Source organism: Fundulus heteroclitus, chromosome 13, assembly GCF_011125445.2.
Source record: "Fundulus heteroclitus isolate FHET01 chromosome 13, MU-UCD_Fhet_4.1, whole genome shotgun sequence".
Taxonomy (NCBI): Eukaryota; Metazoa; Chordata; class Actinopteri; order Cyprinodontiformes; family Fundulidae; genus Fundulus; species Fundulus heteroclitus.
Window position 1 is genome coordinate 19,891,068 of NC_046373.1, and position 25,321 is coordinate 19,916,388.

Below are 25,321 nucleotides of genomic sequence, written 5' to 3' on the forward strand. Positions count from 1 at the left end.
TTGCAGAACTTGAAGAGGATCTTTTCGAACACCAAAACGGGCCCCGTGCTGCCAAGAATGGTGAGAGGCTGTCCTGAGAAGAGTGAGTACGCCACTCCCGTCAGCGAGGCTCCAAACAGGGACTCTATTGCACTCTGCAGAAACAGAGGAGAGGGATGGAGTCAGGGAATAAAAGAGGAAGGACTGGGAAAGGAAGAAAGAAAGGAGGTGGAAAGGAGACCCTGAGCAGAAATAAGACAGCTTCCATCAAACATAACTCAGCTGCTGCCTCTGAGAGCCTCGACATATTGTTGAAACGTTTCCACGCCGCTGGCTTGTCCAAAGTTATCTCTGTGTGTTGCTCTTGGCCTTCTGAGTTTACTCAGACACATTACACACATCAGCTGAAAGAGTGTCTGTGCCAACAGTTCCTGGCCTAGTAAGGTCATCTGGATAAGCGGGAGGGAGGTAGAAAGGGAGGGGGAGCCACACTGTACTGAACAGAGTCTAGCTAAATAAACTGCGACATGCCTGACGTTACTGATAATTTAATGGCAGAAAATAGTTTTGGGGAGATCGCTTCCTGTTTTCCAAAACCCCCATGACTGTTCAAACCTGGCTAGAAAACAGCAAATTTGAAAAAGCTCGTTTTAATGTGATTGTGGTGCTACTTAGTACTTGCCAAACTGTTTTATTTCCTTCTGCTTCATCAGCCAACCTGCCACAATGCCGCCACCACAACTAGCACAATTGGAGGTTTCCCCACAACCTGCAGAATTTCCATTTAATTCTGCATGTCCACCATCAGTCTCATATTTACTGTGGAGAGAACATCGTCGTGACTTTCATCACCTCGTGATTTCTGCACAGATGCAGCAAATCTGAGTCATCTTGTGCAATAATATTAACTTGGTGCAGTCAGAAGTAATCATGCAAAAAAATCCAAAATTAGTCCTTTCCACTAATCACATACAACCTGATGTTCTTTTATGTATTGTTTTGAGTTTGTATGAGTTGCACCTATTGTAAAATCAGATCAGAACCCCTATTAGCATGACGGGTAGGCTTTGCATATAAACTGCAGCCTGAAAAACTTACAACTTCCCTAAAACAACCAGCATAGGCACAATTGGGAGGTGCAAGCAACTTTTTACAGCTGGGACCATAATTGCACCGGAAACCCAGTGCACTCCGATCTCTGTGTTCAAGGGGCCTGAACATAGTTCTGAGTTTAATAGCTTAAGGAATTATTTGACAGTTCTGTTCAACCACAGCAGAGAAAACATAAAACATGTATTGCAGCTGAACCACCAAGCGCATTAGATCAAATTACTTTGCCCCCTGCCAGTCTTGTGTGGGTGTAAGGAGCTGGAAGTGGCTACCCCCCGGGACAAAGGTATGATATAATGTCCAAAAAAGACCTCTTAAAACCAAACTCATTGTAAAGACAATCTGTGTTTCCGTAGATTTTTAATGTTGTGGTTTGGTTTTAATCCCCCGCACCCATTTAATACAAATTCTTTGTGCAGACACGAAGCACAGATTGAACCGCATACCAAATCAGTAGAGAGAGTTGGCACCAAAGTTCAGTCTCTAGAGAAAACTCGATTTGCTGCCACTCTTCACATCCTAAGCCCAACAGATCACTGTTTCCTTCTCTCTGGGTTCTCACAAACCCTGAAAAAACGACTTTTAAGTTACTGGCTTTGTGACTCACTATGTTGCCTTTCGTCGCCTCTCCAAGCAGACCTCCAAATGTGATGACAGGGGACATGCAGGCGCAGTAGAGGAAAAGGACAGAGGCTAGACACTGAAGATTGAGCGAATCCTTTATGTCACTCCAGTAGAAGGGCACTTTCCGCTTCACATCCAGGATCAAACCTCCAAAAATCCTGGAAGTGGAGACAGGCAGGACGTGTTTAGAATCTCCCACTGACGCAGCAACATATCACACTAAAGCAAAAGGTTTCCTTTTAAATGTATTCTAAAGCCTAAAGAGTGTTTGGTGTTTTTAGCTTGGTAACATATCTTGCTTTAGTCTAATTCTTTGACATGTAGGTAATTAACTGAATTTATTGTATCTCAGGATCATTAAGAAACATCGTTGGGAAAGTTGTATGAGTAGTTGCTCTAACAGAGCAGCTCTTAATACATTTTATCAATGTTTTTTTTTAATATTTGCGCTTGCTAATGAACACAATTAAATGAGTTGAAATCCACGTAATGGAAAACAGCACTAACACTCCATATTGCATTCCTCTGTGCTTTTTTCACATTGCCTTTGAGGGATTCTATTTTTGAAAAGCATTTCTCACCTGGAATATATATATATATATATATATATATATATATATATATATATATATATATATATATATATATATATATATATATATATATATATATATACACACACACACACTTTTTTTTCTCTGACACCTGTCCAACAGTTCTGCTGGGAGGTCCTTTTTCATTTTCATTCCCCCACACCTTGTGGAACAACTACTATACACTACCTTCACATCCCCTGCTGTCGCGTTGATAGAGCAACATATTTCTCTTTACATTAGCGTACCGCACTCAGTTTCCCTCAGCTTTCCTCCACTAGCTCATTTATAGCACTAACCTTTTATAGTGGCGAAGAGAAGCAGGGTAATTCTGTAAATAATACAGTGCCTCCTGATAGATGTGGATGTGTAGGGGACTGTGTGTGTGTGTGTGAGGTTTTCAAACAAACACATCCTCTTTGCTGTGTGCATCTGGGGTTTCAGAATCAGTAATCCATAAATGTCGGCAGTAGAGATGCACACAGAGTTCAGCTTTGTATCTGTTTAGTTACAAAACGCTGTTAAGTTTCTCTTATGGGCTCGACACACGGGGAGCGACCAACGACAGTGACTAATGGCTTTCATCGCCACTGTGGTGAAGACCCAACAAACGGGACGCAACAGCGACGGCAGCGTTTCAAATCGCGCTGTTGGAGCGCTTGCTTCCCAGAAATTTTACTGGTTATGAAATTGGAGGGCCTCTGATATTCTCGAAGCAGTCCGTGACCGACAAGGATGAAGAGTCAGAAGATTTGGCTGGAATTGCCTTAAATCTTTTTTTTTAATGTCTACTCTACAAAAATAAAATACCCTCGGGTTCATCCTATATTAAGGACAAGGAAACAGCCTGTAGAATATCATCATTGTAATGGCACACTTCACAGCTGATCCAGATAAATGGTTGGAGTGTAAAGCGACGCCGACAGGAGTTGAACATAGTTCAACTTTCTTGTGTCGCATCGCAAGTCAACGTGTGCATGTTCACATGTAAATTGTTTTAATTAATCTAAAATTTGTTTGCCTAACATGTGTAAGAGATAATGCTCGACCAAGTGTCCATTATCAGAAACTAATGGACCACGCGGAGGCGCCACAACATTAATTTCTCATGCCTCGAAGGGCATTATCCTGCTTTATACCATGGTCACTCACGAAATAAATAAATATTAAAATCAATTATTAATACTTTAATGTTTTTTTTTTCACCGTTGAAATCATTGGCAAGGTAATCAGCACCAACTGTCTTGCCGTTACCAGCTAACGGTTGAGTCAGCGCAAAAATGTACCATATTTTTCGGATCATAAGGTGCACCGGATTATAAGGCGCAGTGAATTAACGTGTCTATATGCGTCTTTGTCCACACATAAGTCGCATTAAATATTCTTCCGAAGTGTGTAATATCTCTTTGCCTCTTCACGCCCCTCCTGAGAGGGAGAGCTATTCGTCTCTGTTGGGAGGACAGAGTAGTTGGACTACACTGCCCAGTTTCTAACAAAAGGCCAAAATAAAAGTAACTTTTAATTTACTTACTAGGTTAATTGTTGCCAGCGTGTACTCCGTGTGTTGGCTTCCTTACATGAATGCACTTCTAGTTTGGACATTACAGTCAGACAGTCTTGTAGACTGCTCAGGTGTCCGATCAGGTAGTGACACAGTGTACCGTAATGCTCCGAATAATCATTGAGTGGAGCGGCTTCATTGCTTACCAAAGTCATACTTAAATATTTTAACTGCTTTTGTGCGCATTGTACCACATACAATCGGTCAGAAAACACAACAGTAATCATATATAGGGAGTGCTGGATTATAAGGCACATCATTGTTTTTTGAGAAAATTTAAGGATGTTAAGTGCACCTTGTAGTCCGAAAAGTACAGTAGAACAATCACGCTCTTATCCAGAACTTTTTTATTGGTGTCCTGTAACACTTTTTATCGGACACCCTGCAGCCAATCAAAATCTAATATTCACCCAGACCATGGTATATTTAGACAATAATACTTTTTCCTGAAAATTAAGCACTGATATTTAAAGGAGCATAGCGTAAGTTCTAGAGTTTTTGTAGACGTCTGCCCACTCTGGTAAAAAAATTTAAATGACGTCAGTGTTGTGCACGGGCATGGGAGAAGAGGAAATGCATCTGCTGCTTTGACTGCACAGGTCTTTTTTTTTCTAGAGGTGTAATGTCTTCTGAGGTAAGAAAGTAGGGTGGGACGATAATTCAATATCAATATATATCGATCGATAGACGTATATCGATAATAGAAAAAAAGGGTCAATAGAATAACAGTTTTTCTTCCTTTTGCATTCTAGCCATGTAGGTTAATATTACATTACATCCTCCCAACCAATCACAAACGCAGACCCAGGGACCAAGTTACATCCCCTTAAAAGAGTTCAGAGAGCACGCATTTTTTTTTCTTTTTTAAACCTGCAGTTTTGGTAAAAAGTTGGTTGAATAAAGTGTTGAGTTTGAATTCAGTGTTTGTGTGTTCTGTATCTAAAAATAGGTCGCTAAGCAATAGCATAAAATGCCCAGGGCAGCACCTAAAATATATGTTTTGAATTTGTTGATAATTATTGATATCAATAAATATGATTTCTATTTTATCGATATACTTTTTTTTTCTATATTGTCCTGCCCCATAAGAAAGTTATAAATATTAAAGTTAGCCCGTGTCCTCTCGCTAATGCGTCAATGACGGCGGAGACTCAACAAAGTAGCCAGGTGAACGAGAGCACATAAGGTGTATGGGAAAGAAAGAATGTACCTTTTTAAACTTGCACAATGCTCCTTTAAACTGCAAATGTTGCCACATAAGAAAATCGTACCATTGATATGTATTAATGTGCAGCACCCTCCACAATAAAGATCTGGGAAAAGCCTTATAATTAATTTGTCTTTTATTGCAGTAGTATGTCCTTAGACAGCAATTTAAAAAAAATCTAGTCTTTAATTTAAGCACATTTGTTTGTTTTATTTAAAAATAAATAAATAAATAAATAAAATCACTGGTGGCACAGTTATTGTCGCTCCTAACACTCCCTATAAATTATTGCGTCTGAAGTGTTTTTTAATTTATATAGTATGTTATTTGTTTTGAAGTATATCAGTGTCTAGTCATTTTTAATTAATACAGGACCTTCCCTGTATTAGGTCCCTTTCCCTGGAGTATACATATGATGAGGAATGTCATGATATAGGTTTTTGTTTGCTTTGTTCTGGACTAATTAGTTTCCCTTCCCCCTCAGCCAAAAGCCATCTGTCACCACCCAATCAGCTCTGTCCAGTCCTCAGTCACCAGTCTCCAGTCAATTAGCTCAGATCAGCTCCACCTGCTCCCACTAATTACTGTCATCTTTGGTCACCTGTTCACCTGCCTACATATACCTGCCTCAGTCATCCACTCACAGCTAAAATGTCTTGTTTTGTCTTATGTGAGGTATGATGCCTCTACCAGTTCCTGTGTGCTCAGCCAGTTAGACTCTTCTGTTGAAAGTTCCCTGTGTCTTCATGCTGCACAAGTCTGCCAGTTTCCCTGTGAGTTCCAGCCGCTCACTCGGCCTGTTCTGGTGGTTCCTAGGTCCGCATTGCCTGTTCTGGTCAGCCCCTGCCTTCTTTACTGGTTTGGCCTGTCACTACCTTCATCTGGTCAAGTCTGGTTCTGCTTGCCTACCTCATCTGCCACTATTCATCCCTTTCAATAAACCTTTTAAAATGCAACTCAACATTTGGCTGAATATCGGGTTCACCAGCATTATCCATTAGAAGAAGAAAGGTGTATTTCTCTCACATTCTCTTTAAAGTGGGTAAAGCATGAGAACATATTTAAGTAGGGCATTTGTCTACGGATTTTTCAAGTCATGAAATGCCAACAAAATAGCTGCTGAAGAAATTAATATATATATTTTTTAAAAAGTAGTAATAAATCACAAATACATTTAGAAGACCAAAAATGTCTTCTATTAGAAGACCAAAAATGTAAAATAATCTATTTACTGATACAAGAAAAAGACATAGAAAATTTTTTGTGAGTTATTGTTTGTGTTTTTCTTAGTGCTTTACCTGCAGAGTTTGCTGTGCTTAGACTTATTTTGATTTGACTTTATTTTTTTCTCAGCAACAATTCTGAAACTTTTTAAATCTTTCTTTTCAAATCAATCACAACATACATCAGTTATTGATGGACGGCGTGAGGAGGAGGATAAGGGAGGTAAAGGTAATTTTTTAAACACCTTTATAAACATCTTTACCAGACGGGCCAATAACTATGGAGTGTGGCATATTACTGTCATAAAAGACACATGTAAGATAATTACTTTCTAAAGTCAAAAAACAAAAAAGAGCCTGAATGTCTCTGTGGCAGGGTTTTTACGTTACCTGGCCATTGATTTTCAGCCTATTTCTTGTGTAATTTGGCTTACTACAGCCTTTTATCTTCCATTCCGCCAACTTAATACTGACTTCTTAAAAGCCACTTTTTAACAAAGACCATTTCTTATAAGGCAGAAGATGGATCATCTGAAGAGGTAATCTGTAGTCTGTTGCTGCTGAATAGTTTCTTACCTGTTGAAATGATTTTATAAAAAGTCCAATTAACTCTTAAGAGGTTTTTATGCCTTCTTCACTCCATATTGTCCATATTTCCAGAGACTTTTCAAGGACACACTGTACAACATGATGGGATCTGACAAGCTTGGAAGCAACACTTTATTGGAAAATAGTTTGGGCAAAAAAGAATACAACTGCCATATTCTTTGTCATTTCCCACCCCTTTTTTTTGTACAGGTAAACCCAAAATTATCTCTACCCTGACGCTTGTTCCTGATCGGAAAGGACGGAAATCTATCAAAACATAATAAGACAGTGTCGGGTATCATTTTTGAAAATAAAAAAAAAATTAATTCACACGTTTATTTTTTTTACAGTTCAACATACAATTAATTATACACCTATAAATACTTAGTGGAAAAGCCTTTATTAACATTACAGCAACCAAACCGTCTTATATTTACTGAGCTGTTTATTTGTGTTCCGCTGGTATCTTAGATCGTCATGATGGAATGCCCCCCAAGCCATCACCCTAATATTTTGCTCATTTCACAGGCTTTATATCGGATACAATTCGAGATAAGTCTTTCGTTGGGCCCCAATAAATCGTTATTATTAGTTCCAGTCAGATGAGTAATATTGATCAAATTAACCAGCCCTGTCTGGGCTACTTTTAGACTTAACTATATAAAAATGAACAATAGCATTCAATCAGTAGTCACTTAAATCATAAATGAGCTTACTGTCATGGACTAATCTGTACAATAACACAGCTGAAGCTATTTCAACAAGAAATATTGAGAAATATTGACAATGAAAAGTACTTCACTAACCTCCCAGTCCTTTGAAGCTCAGGTCCTGCATTGTGATCATCATCTTTTTCCAGCTCTCCAGCTGGAGGTGCATTACCATTAGGGTGAGATGGTCCCTTCCTCTTTGACTACATCCCAAGAAAAATAAATTATGCTTTAGATCAGTTTTTTTTTCATTCCATCTGATTGTATGAAGTTTTAAAGTGATAATAACATGTCTAATAACTTTAAGAAAAAAGAGACAAGAAAAACTAGTAGACGACATAAAAATCACAGTTCATTAGAATGGGAAATCCTCCAAGGCAGCTTTAAGGGCTAAACCAACCAATAAGTGAAAGTAGGTCAAGGTTCTACACTAACATCTTCTTGATTATTAATATTATTTATTTTTATCATGCTTTAAACATTTAGGAGTATAAGGTCTACACAGTGATTTGTCATTAAACACATTATTCACAAAAATAAATTATAAAAAAAAAAAAAAGCTTTGACAGAGAAATGTACAAACCTGAGACGGGACATTCTTTGGCGGCTCGATTCGGATGGTGGGGTCCCATTCACCAGGGGGCAGGACAGTCACCTGATCAAGGAACTCGTCTATTCCAGAAAGCAGATCTATCCGGTCCTTGGCTTTATAAGCCACATCATGGAAAATCTACAGAATAAAAATGAAACAAGGACTTACAGCTCTGCAGTAATGATTAAAATCTTTAAAGGAGGGTGCACTAAAAAGCATATTTAAAGTAAAGTTGAAATATTAAAATAGTACTTTCTAACCTCATCTGTCATTAATGTTGCCATTGATCTGCCAATTTCATGGTACTGTGGTCCTTTACCGTGTGGACCCAAGAGGAGAAAAAGAAACCTTTGAACAGGAGACACATTTATAAATACACTGATATTAGCTCCTTCTGAAGATGAAGGAAAACTGATTCATATTCACATCCATGTTCACTTTTGACTTTTTTGTCAACTCATATGGTTCAAATTTGTTTTTTAATTAATGCATTTTTGAATGGCTATAACCAACCCTGCTTCTGACACGACAACTAATGAAGCTCAATCAAATTGTCTGAGTGATCAAAACGTTGTCTTGGATAAACTTTTATTCAGATGTTTAACTAAAGGTTACCACAGAAAACTACAACTGCTATTATTATTATTATTATTATTATTATTATTATTAATGTAGTAGTAGTAGTAGTAGTAGTAGTAGTAGTAGTAGTAGTAGTAGTATTTCTTATTATGGTAAAAACCTATCGTACAGGGATTTCACATTTATTGGCATTCCTTGTAAGAAGCCTTTATATAGATTTCTGTAAAAATTTTTATTACATTGACATGATCACACATTAATGTCTGATTTTGAGGAGTGGCAAGAAAAATTGTCTCTTTGTTCAGTTATATTATTGAACCTGGAAAAGGAGCCTATTGACCATTAATAATTATGGAAAAACTCAAGTTTTATTTGAAAAAAACTTAACTTTCGTCCATTTTATAGGAACCATTGATTTCGCAGAGTATTTTTTTCCTTAATTATAATTAAATGCACTCCAATTATGTTAAATTAAAAAAAAAACTGTAAGAGATCATGCTAATGCCATAAAAAACTGATTCAAAGCTTCTTCTTTTTTTTTATATCTTTACCAAGCGTTTCAATAAATGTAGCAAGCGATGTTTATGTGACTACTTGTGTGGATCTACAGTATACAACAGCATAGTTTTGCTACTTCTATGACATATACACCGTTTCTCAAATCATCCTGAATGTTCTCAGAGTGTAAGAAGCAGTTACAATCCATTTGATTTCTAATTGTAGAACTAAAAGGCAGGGATTTTAAGATAGCTGTACCTTGTGGGAACTGGCACCTCAGTGAGCCCTGTGATAAGGACTGCCGGCGACAACCGCACAAATGCAATTATGGGCTTCTCTAAAAAATCCACCTCTCCAACAAGCACATTCGAAGCCTCGGCACCAGGAGGAATCTTTTTCATGAAATTCATGTCAACCTGAAACCCAGAAAAGGTAAACACAAAAATACAAATCAAAACTAATAAAACAGCATAAATGGGGATTGTTGGGGGGGGGGGGGGAGTCATGCCAGAGAGTGAAGGAAACCACTGCGTGCAGGGAGAAAGCCATGAAAACACATCGGGACGAAAGAGAAAACGGGACGAGAATATGTGCAAATGGCAACATGTAGACCTACTTAGTACTGAGCAAAGATAGTCCAGTTATGTGATCAGATTCATATTTTTCATTTAACTCTAATCCATGTGTGCTGTTAAATACAGATCTGAGCATGGCAATAGTCCTGTAGAAATGAATAAACCTTCATCCCTCTCTCCTATGACTCATGTGCACACTGCACCTTATTTTTTGGCAGGCATAATGCCTGGTTGTATAACAGCAACTTATGGCAGCCTGCCATTTTATTTAATAGATGATACACTACAAAATGGGAGGATGAATGGAAACCATGCAACGGAGGAGGATTCTTAAAGAGAAAGACTTATATAACCACCTCAGACTTTTTAACTGGGATGATTGATTCTTTGTCCATTGGATGAGAAGCAATGTCTACGGATTCGTTTTAGAGGTGAATGGTTATGGGATGCTGAATTTTGTAGGGGTTGCACTGAACACAAGACTTTGAAATGTCTGTGCAAACCCAGAAACTGAAGAAAAACACGGATGAACTTAGTCGGGTGCATTCCACCGTGACGGGACCTTGTCTGTGCTCAGTACTGGGGTTAGGTTACCTTGCTGAAGTCCACACTGCTGCTTTCTCTACTGACCCCTACTTTGGATGGCCTCCTCTCCATCGTCTTGTTTCCATCCAGATTGTTTGGGAGTGAGTGCGGAGACACCATCGGTCCTAGGAGGGACAGGAAAGCAATGGTGGACAAAGCGTAAGTGTGGATAATGGGAGGAAATGGCTTGCGTAAAGCACATTTAGTGGTGTAGCATTTATTGTGATTTTTATTGTCATTAGATGTCAGTTAATATATTTCTTTATTATATGGGATCATTTATTTCTAATAAATAAAAAAATATAAAAGTTATGTTATACAAACATTTATACATAGCACCCTCTATACTTGTGCCTTCTCACCCCTAAGTAAGGCTTTAGAACACTTTATAATACAATTAATCTTCTATTGGAGCAGCATAACTTCACACGATACATTTTCTAAAGAAAACTAGCCTCTGATCTGAAAACTAGGGGTGTAGCTAACAATACATTGATCCACACTGATATATCGATTAAATGACAAATTAATGGATTAATGAACCAGTTACATTGATGCAACATTAAAATATCGATCCACATCGTCAGTTTGAAGATCCACCTATATTTTGAAAACCAGGCATGAGACTATAGTGAACAGGTGATCTATTATTATTTTAAATTTAGAACAATGCTGCTTTTGATTTAAATGCCAGATACTTGTAAGAGCTTGGAAATAAAATGGTCAAATCATATTTTTATTTTCTTTTGTAAGCTGATATCAATGTAAATAATAGTGTTAGATGGGCAGATGTTATTGCGTCATATCGATCGCATCAATCAGAAAACGTAAAAGACTTTGTGATCCCAGCAAATATCGTATGTCATCAAAACAAATCGATATGACATTGCATCGTGCTAAAGCTGCTGATTTACACCCCTACTGAATTTGGTATTAAGTCTGAAAAAAATCCGACATCGAAAGAGCAATAAGCGAAATTTCATTATTTTAGATAGAAAAAACATAAAAAATTGTTTTGTGAAGGACTAAAGGTATCTTTGTAGATGGACTATGGTATGACGTCACACACCATTTCACTGTTGTTCTCTAGTCTCTTGTTTATATTGCAGGACCGGCGGTGCGTGCATGTGAACAGCTGTCACTCAGGGCTTATTTGCTATTTGCTGCAGTTTTCTAATAACGTGAGGTTATTTACCCTTTATTTGCATTGTTCTCACTGTGTGTCCAAATAAACATTAAGCCTTGTTCAGCCTATTGGCGATGTGGCCTTAAATGGATCTTTGTGGCATGTCCTATTTATACCCCAGGGAACACACAAATTGGATTGCTAATTAAAAGTTTAAAAAAACTCTGATCCTACAAATTTACAAAAATGTTTCCATTACATTTGTTTCACAGGAGTGTATTAAAAGTGTGGCACCAGTGATTTTGTAAGGCTATATGTTTCTTCCTCCCAATAATTGCGATTAAATACAAGGTTGCATTTTTGTTAAATTTTTTTCGTGAGAAATTATGCTACTTCAGTGAACGCTGAATTGTAAATAGTACCATGAGCTCAGCATTGGACAGCAATTTCACAGGGATTCTCTATCTTGATTAAAATAAGTATACAGACCTACTGCAGAGATCTGTAACTTTATCTCATAGTTAAGTGACTCAGAAACAAATGCCTAATCTCTTTTGATATAAACAGAATATCAGATACATCAATAACATTCAGAGTTTCTTTCTTAACTAGGAGGCAAGGCTCAAATGCTTCCATGCATTTATTTTTACAAAATGGTCAAATATTTGTTGAATAGTAAAATTTTCATATAAACAGGACAAACCTCTCTGCAACCAATGTTCAGGTAATACGAAGTGCTCTACATGTTACAGGCTAAAAACAGCTGGATGCTAGATTTATGATCATTTTACAAATTCCATTCTAGTATGCTGTGACAGTCATCCATGGAAAAATAAGAAAAACTTACTGATTTTTACCCTTTGAGCTCAGTGTTCTGACACTATCTACCATGAATTAATGTCAGCTTTTAGCTTTGAGTTTTGTACAAGTGGATGCATCTAATATTCCTGAAAATTCACGCCTATATGATTTTGTGCATAAACACTTCAAAATTTCTCATTTGATTAGAGCCATACCAGATCCAGGAAACACTAGCACTCAAGATGACATGAGGGAGAGGGAGATGAAATGAGGGAGTCATGTACTGAATCAAAGGATAGCACAAGCCTATCCTCTGAATTCCTTTCTTTTACCAGGTTCTTCTTTACTCATTTTAATATTTTTAGAAGCTCACGGATCAAAATTTAAATGTCCAATCTGCCAGAATTGGGTTTCGTCATTGATCGGTACCCTGGAGTAACCCCAGTGGGGTGCTAGGTAACTTGGACTGCCGAACAGAAGCATGATTGCTCACAAACCCGACAAAGGCTTTAGGAATATAGAGTGGATTATATTAGACAGTGTCTGTCAAAAGAACTACATTCAGAGCACTAAGCCCTGGAATGCTCCCCCATACCAGCCTTACAAACTGTGCTGGCTCACTCATACACAATAGAATAACATGAATGAGTGATATTATACTGATTTTTCGACCTTTATCAGAATGGTAGCACTGGTAACTCATGTCATGGGAATTCTACTTCTACTTCAGTTCTATTTCCAGGAGACATCACAAAATGCCTACAGTGCCTTGAACTAGTATTCAGACTTCTTAAATCTTTTCGCATTTTGTCGTTACCACCACAAACCTTAATTTAGTGTATTTTGGGGGGATTTATCTCATAAACCAACACAAAGTAGAGCAGATGGGTAAAGTGGGAGAATAAATGATACATGGTTGTCAAATGTATTAATTTTTTTTCCCACACACTTAAATCTAAAAAGAGGCTTGCTTGCATGCATTTAGTTCCCTTTGTGGTCTAACTGAAATCCAGCCAACTAGCTTTAGAAGTCACGTATGTATTAAGCAGTTTACCTGTGTGTATTAAGTCCCACAAGTGGGAACATTTGTCCACAGGGTTATTACAACATTAGCCAATAAGCCAGGCTTTGGGAAAGATTGGCAAAAAGGAAAGCGTTGTTGAAAGAAAAGCCTAACAAGTCCCGTTACAAGTTTACCACAAACCACGTAGGGGACACGGCAAACAGGTGGAAAACAATGTTCGAGTCAGATAAGAGCAGAATTAACTTTTTGGCCTACATTCAAAACACTGTGTGGGAGAAAACCAACACTGTACATCCCCCTAAACAAACGATCCCTAGTGGAAAAGAGTTGATGTGTAGTAAGAAATTAGCTAAATCCAGGGCAATCCTGGAAGAAAACCAGTCAGAAGCTGCAAAACACTTGACATTGGGGCAGAGGTTCACTGTCCACCAGGACAAAGCTCCTGACAAAGCGTGATCATGTTTTAGCATTAAGACATCAAAGTGTAAAGCTGGTCGAGACATACCCCAGAACACTTGCAGACAGTGTTGACACAGAGGGGCTGAATACAAATGCAAGTCTTGATTTCCAGATTTTTGTTTGTGAAAAAGTTTGAATCACCTGTTTTTCCTTTCACCTACTTTATGTTGGTTTGTCAAACAAGACCCCAATAAAACACATGGATTTGTGGTTGTAAGGGGTTTAAATGCTTTAGATTACCTACGGGTGATTCCCTCACTCTTTTTCTTATCTGCTTTTAAATATCTCTGTATCTCTTTTTTTGCGCAGCACTTCCATTTCAGCACTTCCCTATGCCAACTACCATTAGCTTTACTGAACTGGTAAACTGTTGCGGCAACATTTCCAAAAACTGGAGAGCAATCGAAGTGGCAGGTCATGGCCACACCCTCAAAGTATTCATGACTGAGAGGATGATTTGAAGAAGTGGCCTCATATAACATACAAGCTTTTTTTTTTTAACAGATTTTTTTTTTTACTATTTTGTGTTGTCACTTGGTGCGGATGGCTCTGCAATGCGAATGTACCGAGACCTACCTCCACAGTGGAAAAGTTTGCACGGTGTTAATAAATGGCTACATCAATGACCTGGTATTAATGAAGGCTAATGTCCATTCAAGCCAAAGCAAGTCTGACGTTCACTCTGCATAGATCCTGACTACATCAACCGGCACTACTGAGATGGCCGGAGTGCTCTTGTGCTGTGGGTTCAGGGGAAGTCCTTCAGTCATGCAGCGGCGATCTTATGGAGGGTAGGCTAAAGAATCATCTGTTTCAAAAACATACTAGTTGTTGCCTCGTTGTGATTCAAACGACTGGCTTGAACTTTGAAATTGTACCAATCTGATGTGGTCTCAAAGCTCTTGATGCAAGCTTGTCACATTAAAATATAAGTTATCTTTAGAATGAAGCTGTAATTTGATTTCTATTTAATTTGTTAGGTTATCAGTGTAAAACAACTGGGGGTAAAGGAATTAGGGCACCTCGCATCCACAGCTCTTGTACATGGTCGATGATTAAAACACTCCTGCTCCACGTAACCTTTTTTTTTTTTAAACACCAATAACTATTACAACCTCTAACTGTACAAACGATCCCGGTTTTCCTCGAAGTCACAATGACGAGTAATTTGATACGAAGTCTTGTTGCGTGACAGGAAGTGACCGACCAGAAGTCTTGCACAAAAAAAAGTCACCTCACTGTGTCCATATTTCTGTTGACATCATGTAAATACTCTAGTTACTCATTGTAATTAGAGATTACAGTGTAGTTTACAGTGGCATGTAGGTAACAACCACAAAATAGCTAAACTAATGTTGCCAAATTAAATATAGGACAGATCATAACACCACCCCTGCTGATCTCTACCCGTGGCCTAATTGATCTCACCATCATATATTTGTTAAGACTGTCCACATGTGATTCACTCTATGTTCTGACTTTAAGCAGTTTGTGGTCCAATATCTTCAAAAGAACCAGGGTTACTGCAGCATAAATAGACAGAACTACTTTAAAAAAGTTTTTCAGATGTGATAATCCAATAAATCGTAATAACTTGTCCCTCCAGACTCAATAAGTGACAATGCACCTCATTGCTAGTATATCCCACCAGTTGGCAGGAAAAAAACATATTGAAATCCTCTTCGCTTCAACAATTTGGAGTTTGAAAGGTGTGCCTAGTCAATCTATCAATCCACTCAAAGTTGAGAACAGGCCACATTTTTAACAGTTATGACGAGATCTGAAAGGCGTGAAATTCTCCACTGAGGTTATTTCTATATCATGAATGTGAAGATCCCTGCCTTTTCATGTGATGCAATTCCTAGAAGGGGGGTGCAGTTACAAAAGCTGGTCAGCTATAATAAGATCACCCCAACCTTTCCACGTTTCCCAACGTGCTTATTAATGACCCATGCCTTGAAATGGAGCCATTCCCAGACAAACATATACACATGCACACAGAGTCTAATAATAAACTCACATGGCCCGGTTTGGAAGAACAAAACACCACCGTAGGTGCGAATGTGATGGTACATACAGTACCAACAAACCAATCCTAGTAGTCAGAGGATATTTTTGGCCATACTGCTGGCACACTATGCTCCCACGGCATTCTTATTCGGGTAAAAGAATGTTTATTCTAAGGAACTGATGAGGAGGAAATGAAAGGGTCCCCAGATGATGCAAAAGAGTAAAACACACAGAGCATGGACATTAGGGTGAACTGAAAATGGAGCCGTCATCCAGAGGAAAGAAAAAGGATGTACTGTTACAGTTAGCATCTGAATAAATAAAGACAAAAATTAAAAGTTTATTAAACATTAGGATAGTTTTAGATTCAAAACTCAGGTGCTCAAGAGCAAAATGGCTTTATTTTGTTTCTATTTCTAATCTTACATCTTGTTATCGTTTTATCAAGGAATATGTTCACGTCTTGTCTAAATAACGTAGAATAGCTTTGTTATAAGATAGATTTTTTTTTTTTTTTTTAACTAAATAAAAACATTTTATTGTATTTTATCTTTTACTTTTTTTGAGAGAGACGGTCTTTTCACACATCACATTTACAGCTTTCGCCAAAGAGCTAAATTTAAATGTGTGCGTTTTGGTTTGGGAGTTGTCACGTAAAGCGCCCAGTGGTTGCTTTTCGCTGATTCAACAACGCCTGCTTGTTTTCTGTAAACACCCGCTGATGGGAAAATTAGTCTCCTCTCTTTGGTTTATGTGAATTACCAAAGGTGGTGGCGTCACTCTTTCACTCAGATGTGTGAAAAGAGGAAATGTCTCTTTGATATAAGCAGCCTGCAGCCTGATGTAGGTCAAAACTTTTCTCAAGCTTGTCAGCCTTTCAAATAATAAGAAAACTTTAAAAAATTAAAGCAAAAAAACTAATTGAAAAATTATCTCTGAAATTCAGTAGACGAGTAGACATATTCTGAAACCCTTACTTAAGTAAGGGTTAACCTTTAACCTTTACTTAAAGGAAAACTAAAACCCACTTTTTGTGGAGCGAAAAATGTTGAAAAGAACAGAATACAATGTACTTTGTATAAGCAAACTACTGGAGAACATTTTGGGACCAAAGCCTTTAAACAGGCACCACCTGATGTCCAAAAACTGGACCTGATGTCCAAGAACTTAAACATCTCTGTGAGAAAAAAACTATGTTCAACTTCACTCTTAACATTTTATTCATTGATTTAAGGGGCCTGTTTCATCAGTAATGCAGTCAAGATGAAGAAAAGAGGTGCATATTGTGGTGTTGGTGCACAAACAACCTGTGTGTTGGGGCTTGACATATAAAAAAGCCCTTATTAGACATGTTTGCGTAAAATAATATATGCATATCAATTGAGTAATTTTGCCCTATGGAGCATATACATTTTTCTTTTGACCACTGTTATAATACTAAAGTTTTAATCTGAATAACAACCCTACTTTGAATTCGACCTTTTAAGGCTATGCTCAACTACTAAACAATAATATCCTAATTTTAAATAATACAGATTATTCTTTGAGAACTCTTATCTGAAACACTCTGAGTACTATACAATGAAGGTAGCTGAATTAAAAAATAACAGCAAAGAGAAGCATGTGGGGGGTAAAAACACAGCCGCTGCAGTGCAGAGAGAGTGAGGGGAAAGGATGGCCAGGGACATGATAGGAAAAGTTAAATAAATTGTGTAGAGAGGTGTTTGAATGGCTAAAGCGAAGCAAGTTTAGGAGGGATTCAAAGCCAAAGTGTAGAAGTAGATAACTCATTGGAACAGATATAAAAGAAGGGTGCAAAAATAAGATAAGTATAAAAAATGTGGGGATTATATTCAGTGTCTTAGAAAGGCAGCCTTGCAGTGGGTTGTTGATGAAATGGTTGCAGGGTTGGAAGATAAAAAAAAAACAGAGAAACAGGGCTTTCATGCTGGTGCTAGAGTTCTCTGTTCAAGCTGTGACTCACACTAGCAGGCTACACAGATATTTGCCTTCTAAGGGCAGCAGCTCATGGTTCTGGGATGCCGAGGACATTCGCCGGGTGAGCTGTGGAGATACTGCGTCCTCCTCTGCAGAATTTGCCGGCTCATCATCCTCGGGAGGAGACACAACCACCTCCGGGATGCCTTGGGGGCCAGGGCCCGTGCCACGGCTTTGTGACGGATTTGGATGGGAGCGGCGGAAACATGAAGGGGTGTTTTGAGGGGTGCTGAGGGGAGAGGGGCCAGAAGACAGCCCAGTATTGGAGGAGGAGGAGGGCAGGAGGTGGTTGAGTAGAACGGAGACTCTCGACTCTCGTCTCTGGGACAGGTTGGAGACGGAGGAGGCTGACCCTGTCTTGTTGAGAGAGAGGCGGGAGGACGAGAGGCCCTCTCCTAACAGAGGAGACAATGGCAAAAAAAGGAGAGGAAAAGGAAAATATAGGAGGGTAAGGAGAGGATAACGGAATAAGGGACGGAACAGAGAGGATAACAACATGAAGCTGATGTACAGTACATTACACAGATGACACCCCAAGGAAATAAAGTGAGAAACGATGCAAAGCAAGAGCATTGCAAAAGGTGCAGCTGGAAAGTGTCGTGCTTGCATAAACATGAGCTAAAAGCATAGCTGTGTGGAGCAGGCTCTACGAATGAATCAGAGGGATGTTAGAGGGTCTGCAAGGAAAAACTTTACACTATAAATCAGAGATGCACTGCAAAACCAGTTGGTGACTGGAAATCAACACTTTTCTAATTCATCTGCCTAGACCAAAGACTGGCCGGCCCAAAATGTAATCATCTGTTATTTTTCTGATAAGTTAACACACCGTAATTAGCAACAGGACCGTTTGGTGAGAATATTGCTACCGAGTGAATTAGACTTAGTGGAAACACGAACTGGGAGTGGTCCAGTGCATCTCTTCAATTAACATACTTTATTAGTTGCCTTTGACACACATTAGATACGTCACGCTGAAGTGCACGGAAACCTGACATAATACTGCACTCCAACCGTGCAAAGTTTTCTCATCCATCTAAATGGAGCAGTGTTGAAAAGAATCACAGAGCACTGCGCCTTGAAGCCTTGATGATACCAGATTGGACGTAATAGAGGTGACACTCCTGATGTGTGGTACACTGCATGTTGAGCTACTGTATTTTCATTATCAGAGAGGCCATTGCAAATTAACTCAGGGCAGATGCAAGGAACTATATAAAAAGGAAAATGTTATCTTTTATGAATTACTGTGACGCTTCTGTGGCTCATTCAGGCTCCAAGAGAGACTAAGACGTTCAGCAGATAACAAGAAGGCTAAATGTTTTACAGTAAAATTGCTCTTTTTTAACTCATGAGCTTTACACTAGGGGGGAAAATGGAAACTACTTAGTGGAGCTAGCTGCCTTAACCATTCTAATTACTGGTGTTACACAAGGTGTTAACACTCACAATGGAAAATAACTGATGACCACTCAGAGCAAGATGGCTAGAAAGATATTTAGAATCCTTCTTATGTAGTAACCTGTGTTATAGTTAAAATAAATTACAATCGGCTAAACCTGCATTGGATATCATAATCAGCCAAAAAGATTCTGATCGGTGCGTCTCTACTCTTAATGGAGTAATCAAGTTATGTGACTAAATATAGGCAAACCCCTTAGTTTAAAGCAGCTTGCATGCTGGAGAGGATGAGTTAACAGGATGTCCGTGCACAATAAGCAAACAAGTGCTTTCCCACAGACAGGCCACTCATTAGTATTAAACAATGCATGTCATACATCTTTCGCACTGCAACCAATGTCATCATGGGACATACATAATTTTACACTTTCAAACTGCCAGTGTAATATGTCAGACAAGTGAAAAACCACAGGCAGAGAAGTGAAAATTGTGACATTGCATTCAATATTCAAACCTAAAGCTTTTCAACCAACACACCTTGAGGAGAAAAATCAAGGATTAATTTAAACATTAAAGCCAGCCATACAGGTTAGCACAAATTTTAGCACCCAAATTTCTCTTCCACTCAGGGGACTAACATTTTTCTCTAAATTTCACTCACTTTTACCATCTTCCTACTATGCTGGCAGTGAGAGATTTGAACAGTGGTCTTTTAAAGCAAAGTTCCCCAGAGGTTGAACAGACGGAAGAGCAAGAAATGTGAGTGCACTGTAGGATCTCACCGTTTCTTTCAAGCAAGAGTGGGTCAGAATGTTTCTTGCCTATGTCAGCAATGGAGCGCACCAGAGGGATGCGATTGCTGAGCTTCCTTTCATTCTGGTGGTGGTGCTTCTTCAGCATTGCTTCCCGGACCTTGTCTCGCAAATCTTCCTTCAGTTGGCCGGATGCCACCATGCTGTCTATGACCATGTCTGGAACGCACAGAGACAGTTATATAAAGACAAACATGCAGCGTTACACAATATAAACAGCACAGCTCTGGTTAAGAAAGAGTTTCCATTCAGGGCTTTAATGTCATGTTAATCTTAGACTTTTGAGGATTTATTTGTAAGTGTTGCTTTAGTGTGGTGGAATGATCATACAGCAAACAAGAAGGGGGTACACAAAATGAAAATTAGTTTTTTTTATTTACTATAACCTACACAGGGTCAAAATTGTAAACACAGGCTGAAACGCCAGATTCTGGCATAATTCTGTCTGGATGGAGTCTATCAGAGATCTAGACAGACTGATTAGATGCAGTCCACAAATTTTTAATGGGCTTAAGGTTGGGGGCTTTGGGACAGCCACTCAAGAAGCCTGATTTGTTCATGTCAGTTTTGATGTGTTTTCGAATCATTGCTCTCTTGCACAGTTCACACAGTTCTATCCCATTTTTTATTCATCCAACCCTATCTGTAACCCTCAGACAAAGGAAACTGTTTAAAATAGAACTGTGTTAAAAAAAATATATTGATTTTCCATTTCTGAATTGATTCTCAAAAAAAAAAAGCATTTTCCACTGTGAACTTAAATGTGCGAGCCGACATTTCTGGCTCACGCTCCACTCCAGGAGGTGAATATGTAATGTCATGTTTTTAATAATGCACCAGGTTAGTGTCCAAATAGCAGCTGTAGATGTCTCTGGCATCCTCTGTTTTCTACCCAGGATCTGTTTGGGTATTCTGCCCCACAGCATGTTTGTGAAAGCAATTGTTCCAACATTCAGGGAGAGGGTTTGGCCCTTACAGCCACCGTTAGCTCCCATTACTTTATTCATCTGCTGTTGAATGTTAATACTAGTGTCAATATGTTGCATAACTACAGTCATGTAATTCAGGTAACAGAATCAAATCGATTCTTGTAATTTGAATCTATACCATGCCCCAGTTTAAAATGTATTAAAACACCTTGTTTCAATTCTCCCATGACCTGGAAACTGCTGGCAGACCGGTATCGGTGTTGAATCAAAAGCGAATCTTACATTGCTATGTCCTTTCCCATTACACTATTTCGAAACCAACACCAGTAATTTGAACCCACCGGTGTAGACAAGCCAAATGTCTACTAAAAAAAAACCTGGCACAAAGGATGACCGATTAGGCTGCAATGAGAAAAGCTTTGGAGAAGACTGGTGAGGCTTTTTCAAAGGGGAAAAAAAACCCTTACATATAGCGTCAGACACAACACCACTCAGAGGCCCCTCAGTCTGAAACCCCTTCTGGTTTATTTATGGTGTTTTATCTGGTTGGTAAATGGATTTGGTGTCTTGTGTGTGAATTGATTCAGGGTTTAGGCATGAGAGCAAAGATTTTTATCGACTGGACAAGTTCCTCACTTAGAAACCCTCAATCATGGGTTGCATTATGCCTTGGAGGTGTTTGTCTACCATAGGTACTGGTGAATTTTGCAAAGATGAGGCTATATTAAAGGAAAAATAACCACAAGTCTAATTATTTTATTTTGAACTTAAATCAATAGTTAAATGATTTCCAAGAGGAACACCAAATTAAACTTCTTGAATGACCTCAACAAACCCAACAATACTGAAAATTTGTTGAATTTGTATACATACAGCGTCATTGCCAAGAAAAGCGACCAATTTTAAAGTAGCGCTATCAGTTCAGGAAAGAAGACAACAGAAAGCATTTGAGCGAGATTCAGTTTCAAAAGGAAGATCTAGTCCATTATTAGTGAGGGTGTATGTATTTATTTGCTCTTGAATGCAAAATTTGGGTGCTTTGCGGTTTTAAGAGCATCAACATAGAATTCAAATCCATGCCTTCAAATTCAGTTTTTTCGAAAATAACTGAAGTTTCACTCACATGAAACAGTAAACACCCTAAATAATATTAGGCTCATACACATGGTGGGTTTAGGTAATAATTAAGTGTTTTTATTTGTGCTCCATCTTTTTTATTTTCCTCAATACTACAAATTACACAGAATAATCTGATCATCCTGCTGCCTAACAAAAAAAAAAAAATCTGAATTTCAGTGAATTGTGTGCAATTTACCTGCGATTTCCTCAATACTGTTGGCCCTCATATCCAGCAAGACTGTGCCATTCAGTATGCAGCTGCGTAGTTCGAATAAGCTGTGTAGTGATAATGTGGCCACGTAGGGCTTACTCCACCTCTCTCCACCGTCTTCCACATCCTCTTCAAATTTCAGCCATCTGACGCACATAGAAAGAATGGTTTAAATGGAGCAGCAAAAAGGAGCTGCATTCGAATCATCCTTGTTAGTCTTTCAACCATCAGATGTAAAATCTGCAGTGTTCTTGTCACAGTCTTTGACACATTGGATTTGACAGAGCGCACAGACTAACAGAAGCAGTGCAAACTGGATGACTAATGCTCCAAATCTGCCACTAATTGAACACGTTTCTGTGTTAGAAAACATTCTGTGAGATGCCAGACGAGTAAAGTCACTAATTCCACTTCAACTCTCGACGGCTTGGAAAAACAAACTTGTGAAAGTTTTAAGACCTGAAGCTGAGCCTGAGCTTCGCACTGAATATTCCCTGACAATTGAGTTTCAGTGATTAAAAGCAGCCTAGGTAAGGGAAGCAGAGCAAAAACTAATGTTCGTCGTTGCTTCAATATAAAAAATACAGCCCATTAAAAAAAATACTAATTTATCATTTTGATTTCTGGGAAGTAGCACATCTCCTAGCCAAAGTTTTCACAGAAACAAATTAATCTAAAAAGAAATCATAACAAACCTTTGTACATAAAGCCAACAGGTGAATATGCAACCCTAGAGGCCATTGTTTATTTCAATTCATGTAAATGTAATCAACCTGTTTATGCTTCCATTGTTATTCTAACCTGGCGGTCTCTCTCCACTCAGTTGCGCCGCCATGTCTGGAGGACAGCTCATCCAGCTCAGTGAAGAGGTCATGTGGGATGTGCTCAAGGTCATCGTCCTCTGTTCCTAGGATGAACTGTACCCTCTGTGAAGGTGTGTCTGGACGAAGAGATTGTAAATGGTAGATGTTATATTCATCAAGAAAGGCATTCAATACTGGATTTATTTTGTTTGATCAAATATACACTAAAGGTTCTCCAACAACCCAGGTATATACCAAGATTTCCAAATAATACTTGTACTTTTTCAGTTGGTGCTGCTGGCTAAATTTTTATCAACTGGCAACGCTTGATTGTTTGAAGGTTGTGATTTAATTTTCCTTTTCATTTCTTTTGTTACCTTTAAGTGCAAATATCAAAGTTTAGAATAATATCATGTACATTATAGATCATAATTGGCTTTTCCATTTTTTTTCAAAGCATATTAGTAATTCTAAAAGCAATTGTCAAGAAAAAAGCTTCAATAGCCACTCTAACTTAAGAACAGGAAGTGAGTACCATATATGGACTACTTTGTGTCATCTGGATTCACAGGGCCTGATTGACTTTTTTGTACAAACTGTTTTATTGATAAAAATTCATTTTTAACAGAAGGCTGGAGAGAGCATGTAAGCAATAAAACATCTATGTAGGAAAATGGGGTGAGCTCTGTTGAAGTAAATAGGTAAAGAGGACAAATTTCTCTTTACCTATTTACTCTTTTCCCCCCCCCCCCCCCCAAGAATATGAAACAATATTGAATTTAAGGGATGAAACAACCCAAAGTTGAGTGAAGAGGACACAACACATTTTATGCAGCAGCTACGATAGATAACCTCAGCAGGGAGTTAACAGCCAGACCACTGAGGCCACCGCAGCTGTTATTTGTGGAAGTTTATTAGGTAAGAAAATCCTTTGACAGTGGTTTTTAGTTTTTTTGTGTAGTCTATCATAACAAAAAATCTTCACTTTATGAACTTTTATTCAAGCCTGAAACTTCGTTATCAACACTTCTGTTTTGGGGGGACCTTATGTTATGGTTTGATGCCAGAATTTGCTGGTTCAAATGTAACATTATCACTCTTCAGCAAACATTGTCTGCATTCTCAGCTGACTTGTGCTTTCCTTTTTTTCTTTTATGTTTTGCATCTACTTCAGCCTTGGGAATGGTTTGACAGTACAAAACACAATATTGTATTGTATTGTGTTGTTAGCTTGATGTCATTCCTAGATTAAAACTGTATTATAGCATAAGTAGCCAGGCAATTTGTATTGACCAAGCAAATATCTTTTAGGCACCACTAAAGTCAGTCCAAGTGTCACTAGTAGTACTTGTGCTGCTATTTGAAAACTATGGTGCTATGTAAGAAAGGATTTGTTGCAATTCAAGGAAAGAAAGATTTGTTCCAAATGCAACACATAAAGACTTTAGATCTAGGAATAAGGTAATTGACAGTAACAATAACACATTTTAAAAATCCTCCTCTTTTATATGTAGGGGAAAATAAATAGAAAACATACGCAGATGTAAGAAAATAAGCTAGTTTGTTTTTATCAGGCATCTCTTCATAGAGTTAAACCTTTATTTGTTGCTCATTACATCTTGCAGCTCTGATGGCACAGCCACCTTCCACACAATGCACTTGCACACATCACTTAAAATGTCACGGCCATCATCCTGTCAGACGCCGGATCACAGTGGCCTTTAAGGCTTTTTAACAAGGAATGCTTCAGGCAGAACTTTGAACTTTATGAGCATTGTAGTGTTAGACTGCAGCATATCACATCACTTGGTTCATATACTGCACACATTTATTCATTTTAAGCAACATGAAAATTAATGGCCCTGCACGCCTGAGCAGATTCTAACAATAAAAACTCACTGTAAGACAAAAACGTGCTAAACTGAGGCTTTGTCCACATAAATCTACTCTGTTCTACAATGTTTGGAATCCACTGGCAAATGTGTTGTTTGTGTGATTGCTGTACAACTAAAGTGGACAATGTAAACAACAATGAGCTGCTTTTTCCCCTGCATCCAGCCTAATCTAATCGTAAGTAGTAAGCTTTAAGAAAGTCTCAGTATGCATTTCAAGTGACCACTTGTGATCGGATTTTTCTTTCTTTGCTCTGTAATCGCCTTTAGTTTGGACAGTTAGCTGTAAACTAGGTAGATGAGACATCATGA

The 25,321-nt window shown here is 38.4% G+C and overlaps 1 protein-coding gene across 10 annotated transcripts in view; it reads right to left on the reverse strand.

The window, feature by feature from the left end:
* LOC105916889 (sodium bicarbonate cotransporter 3) overlaps nucleotides 1–25,321 on the reverse strand; it is a 61,481-nt gene that overhangs the window by 16,013 nt on the left and 20,147 nt on the right. For 4 of the 10 annotated variants that reach the window (XM_036145326.1, XM_036145321.1, XM_036145322.1 and 1 more), the window contains exons 4-14: nucleotides 23,116–23,254; nucleotides 22,300–22,460; nucleotides 20,026–20,214; nucleotides 17,854–18,237; nucleotides 10,434–10,549; nucleotides 9,523–9,680; nucleotides 8,448–8,535; nucleotides 8,179–8,325; nucleotides 7,692–7,798; nucleotides 1,697–1,871; nucleotides 1–134 (exon numbers count right to left, since the gene is read on the reverse strand). In XM_036145326.1, coding sequence (XP_036001219.1) covers nucleotides 1–134; nucleotides 1,697–1,871; nucleotides 7,692–7,798; nucleotides 8,179–8,325; nucleotides 8,448–8,535; nucleotides 9,523–9,680; nucleotides 10,434–10,549; nucleotides 17,854–18,237; nucleotides 20,026–20,214; nucleotides 22,300–22,460; nucleotides 23,116–23,254 — 1,798 coding nt within the window. The remainder of the gene's footprint in view (nucleotides 135–1,696; nucleotides 1,872–7,691; nucleotides 7,799–8,178; nucleotides 8,326–8,447; nucleotides 8,536–9,522; nucleotides 9,681–10,433; nucleotides 10,550–17,853; nucleotides 18,238–20,025; nucleotides 20,215–22,299; nucleotides 22,461–23,115; nucleotides 23,255–25,321) is intronic. The other 6 variants (XM_036145324.1, XM_036145325.1, XM_036145323.1 and 3 more) reach the window with 6 other exon arrangements.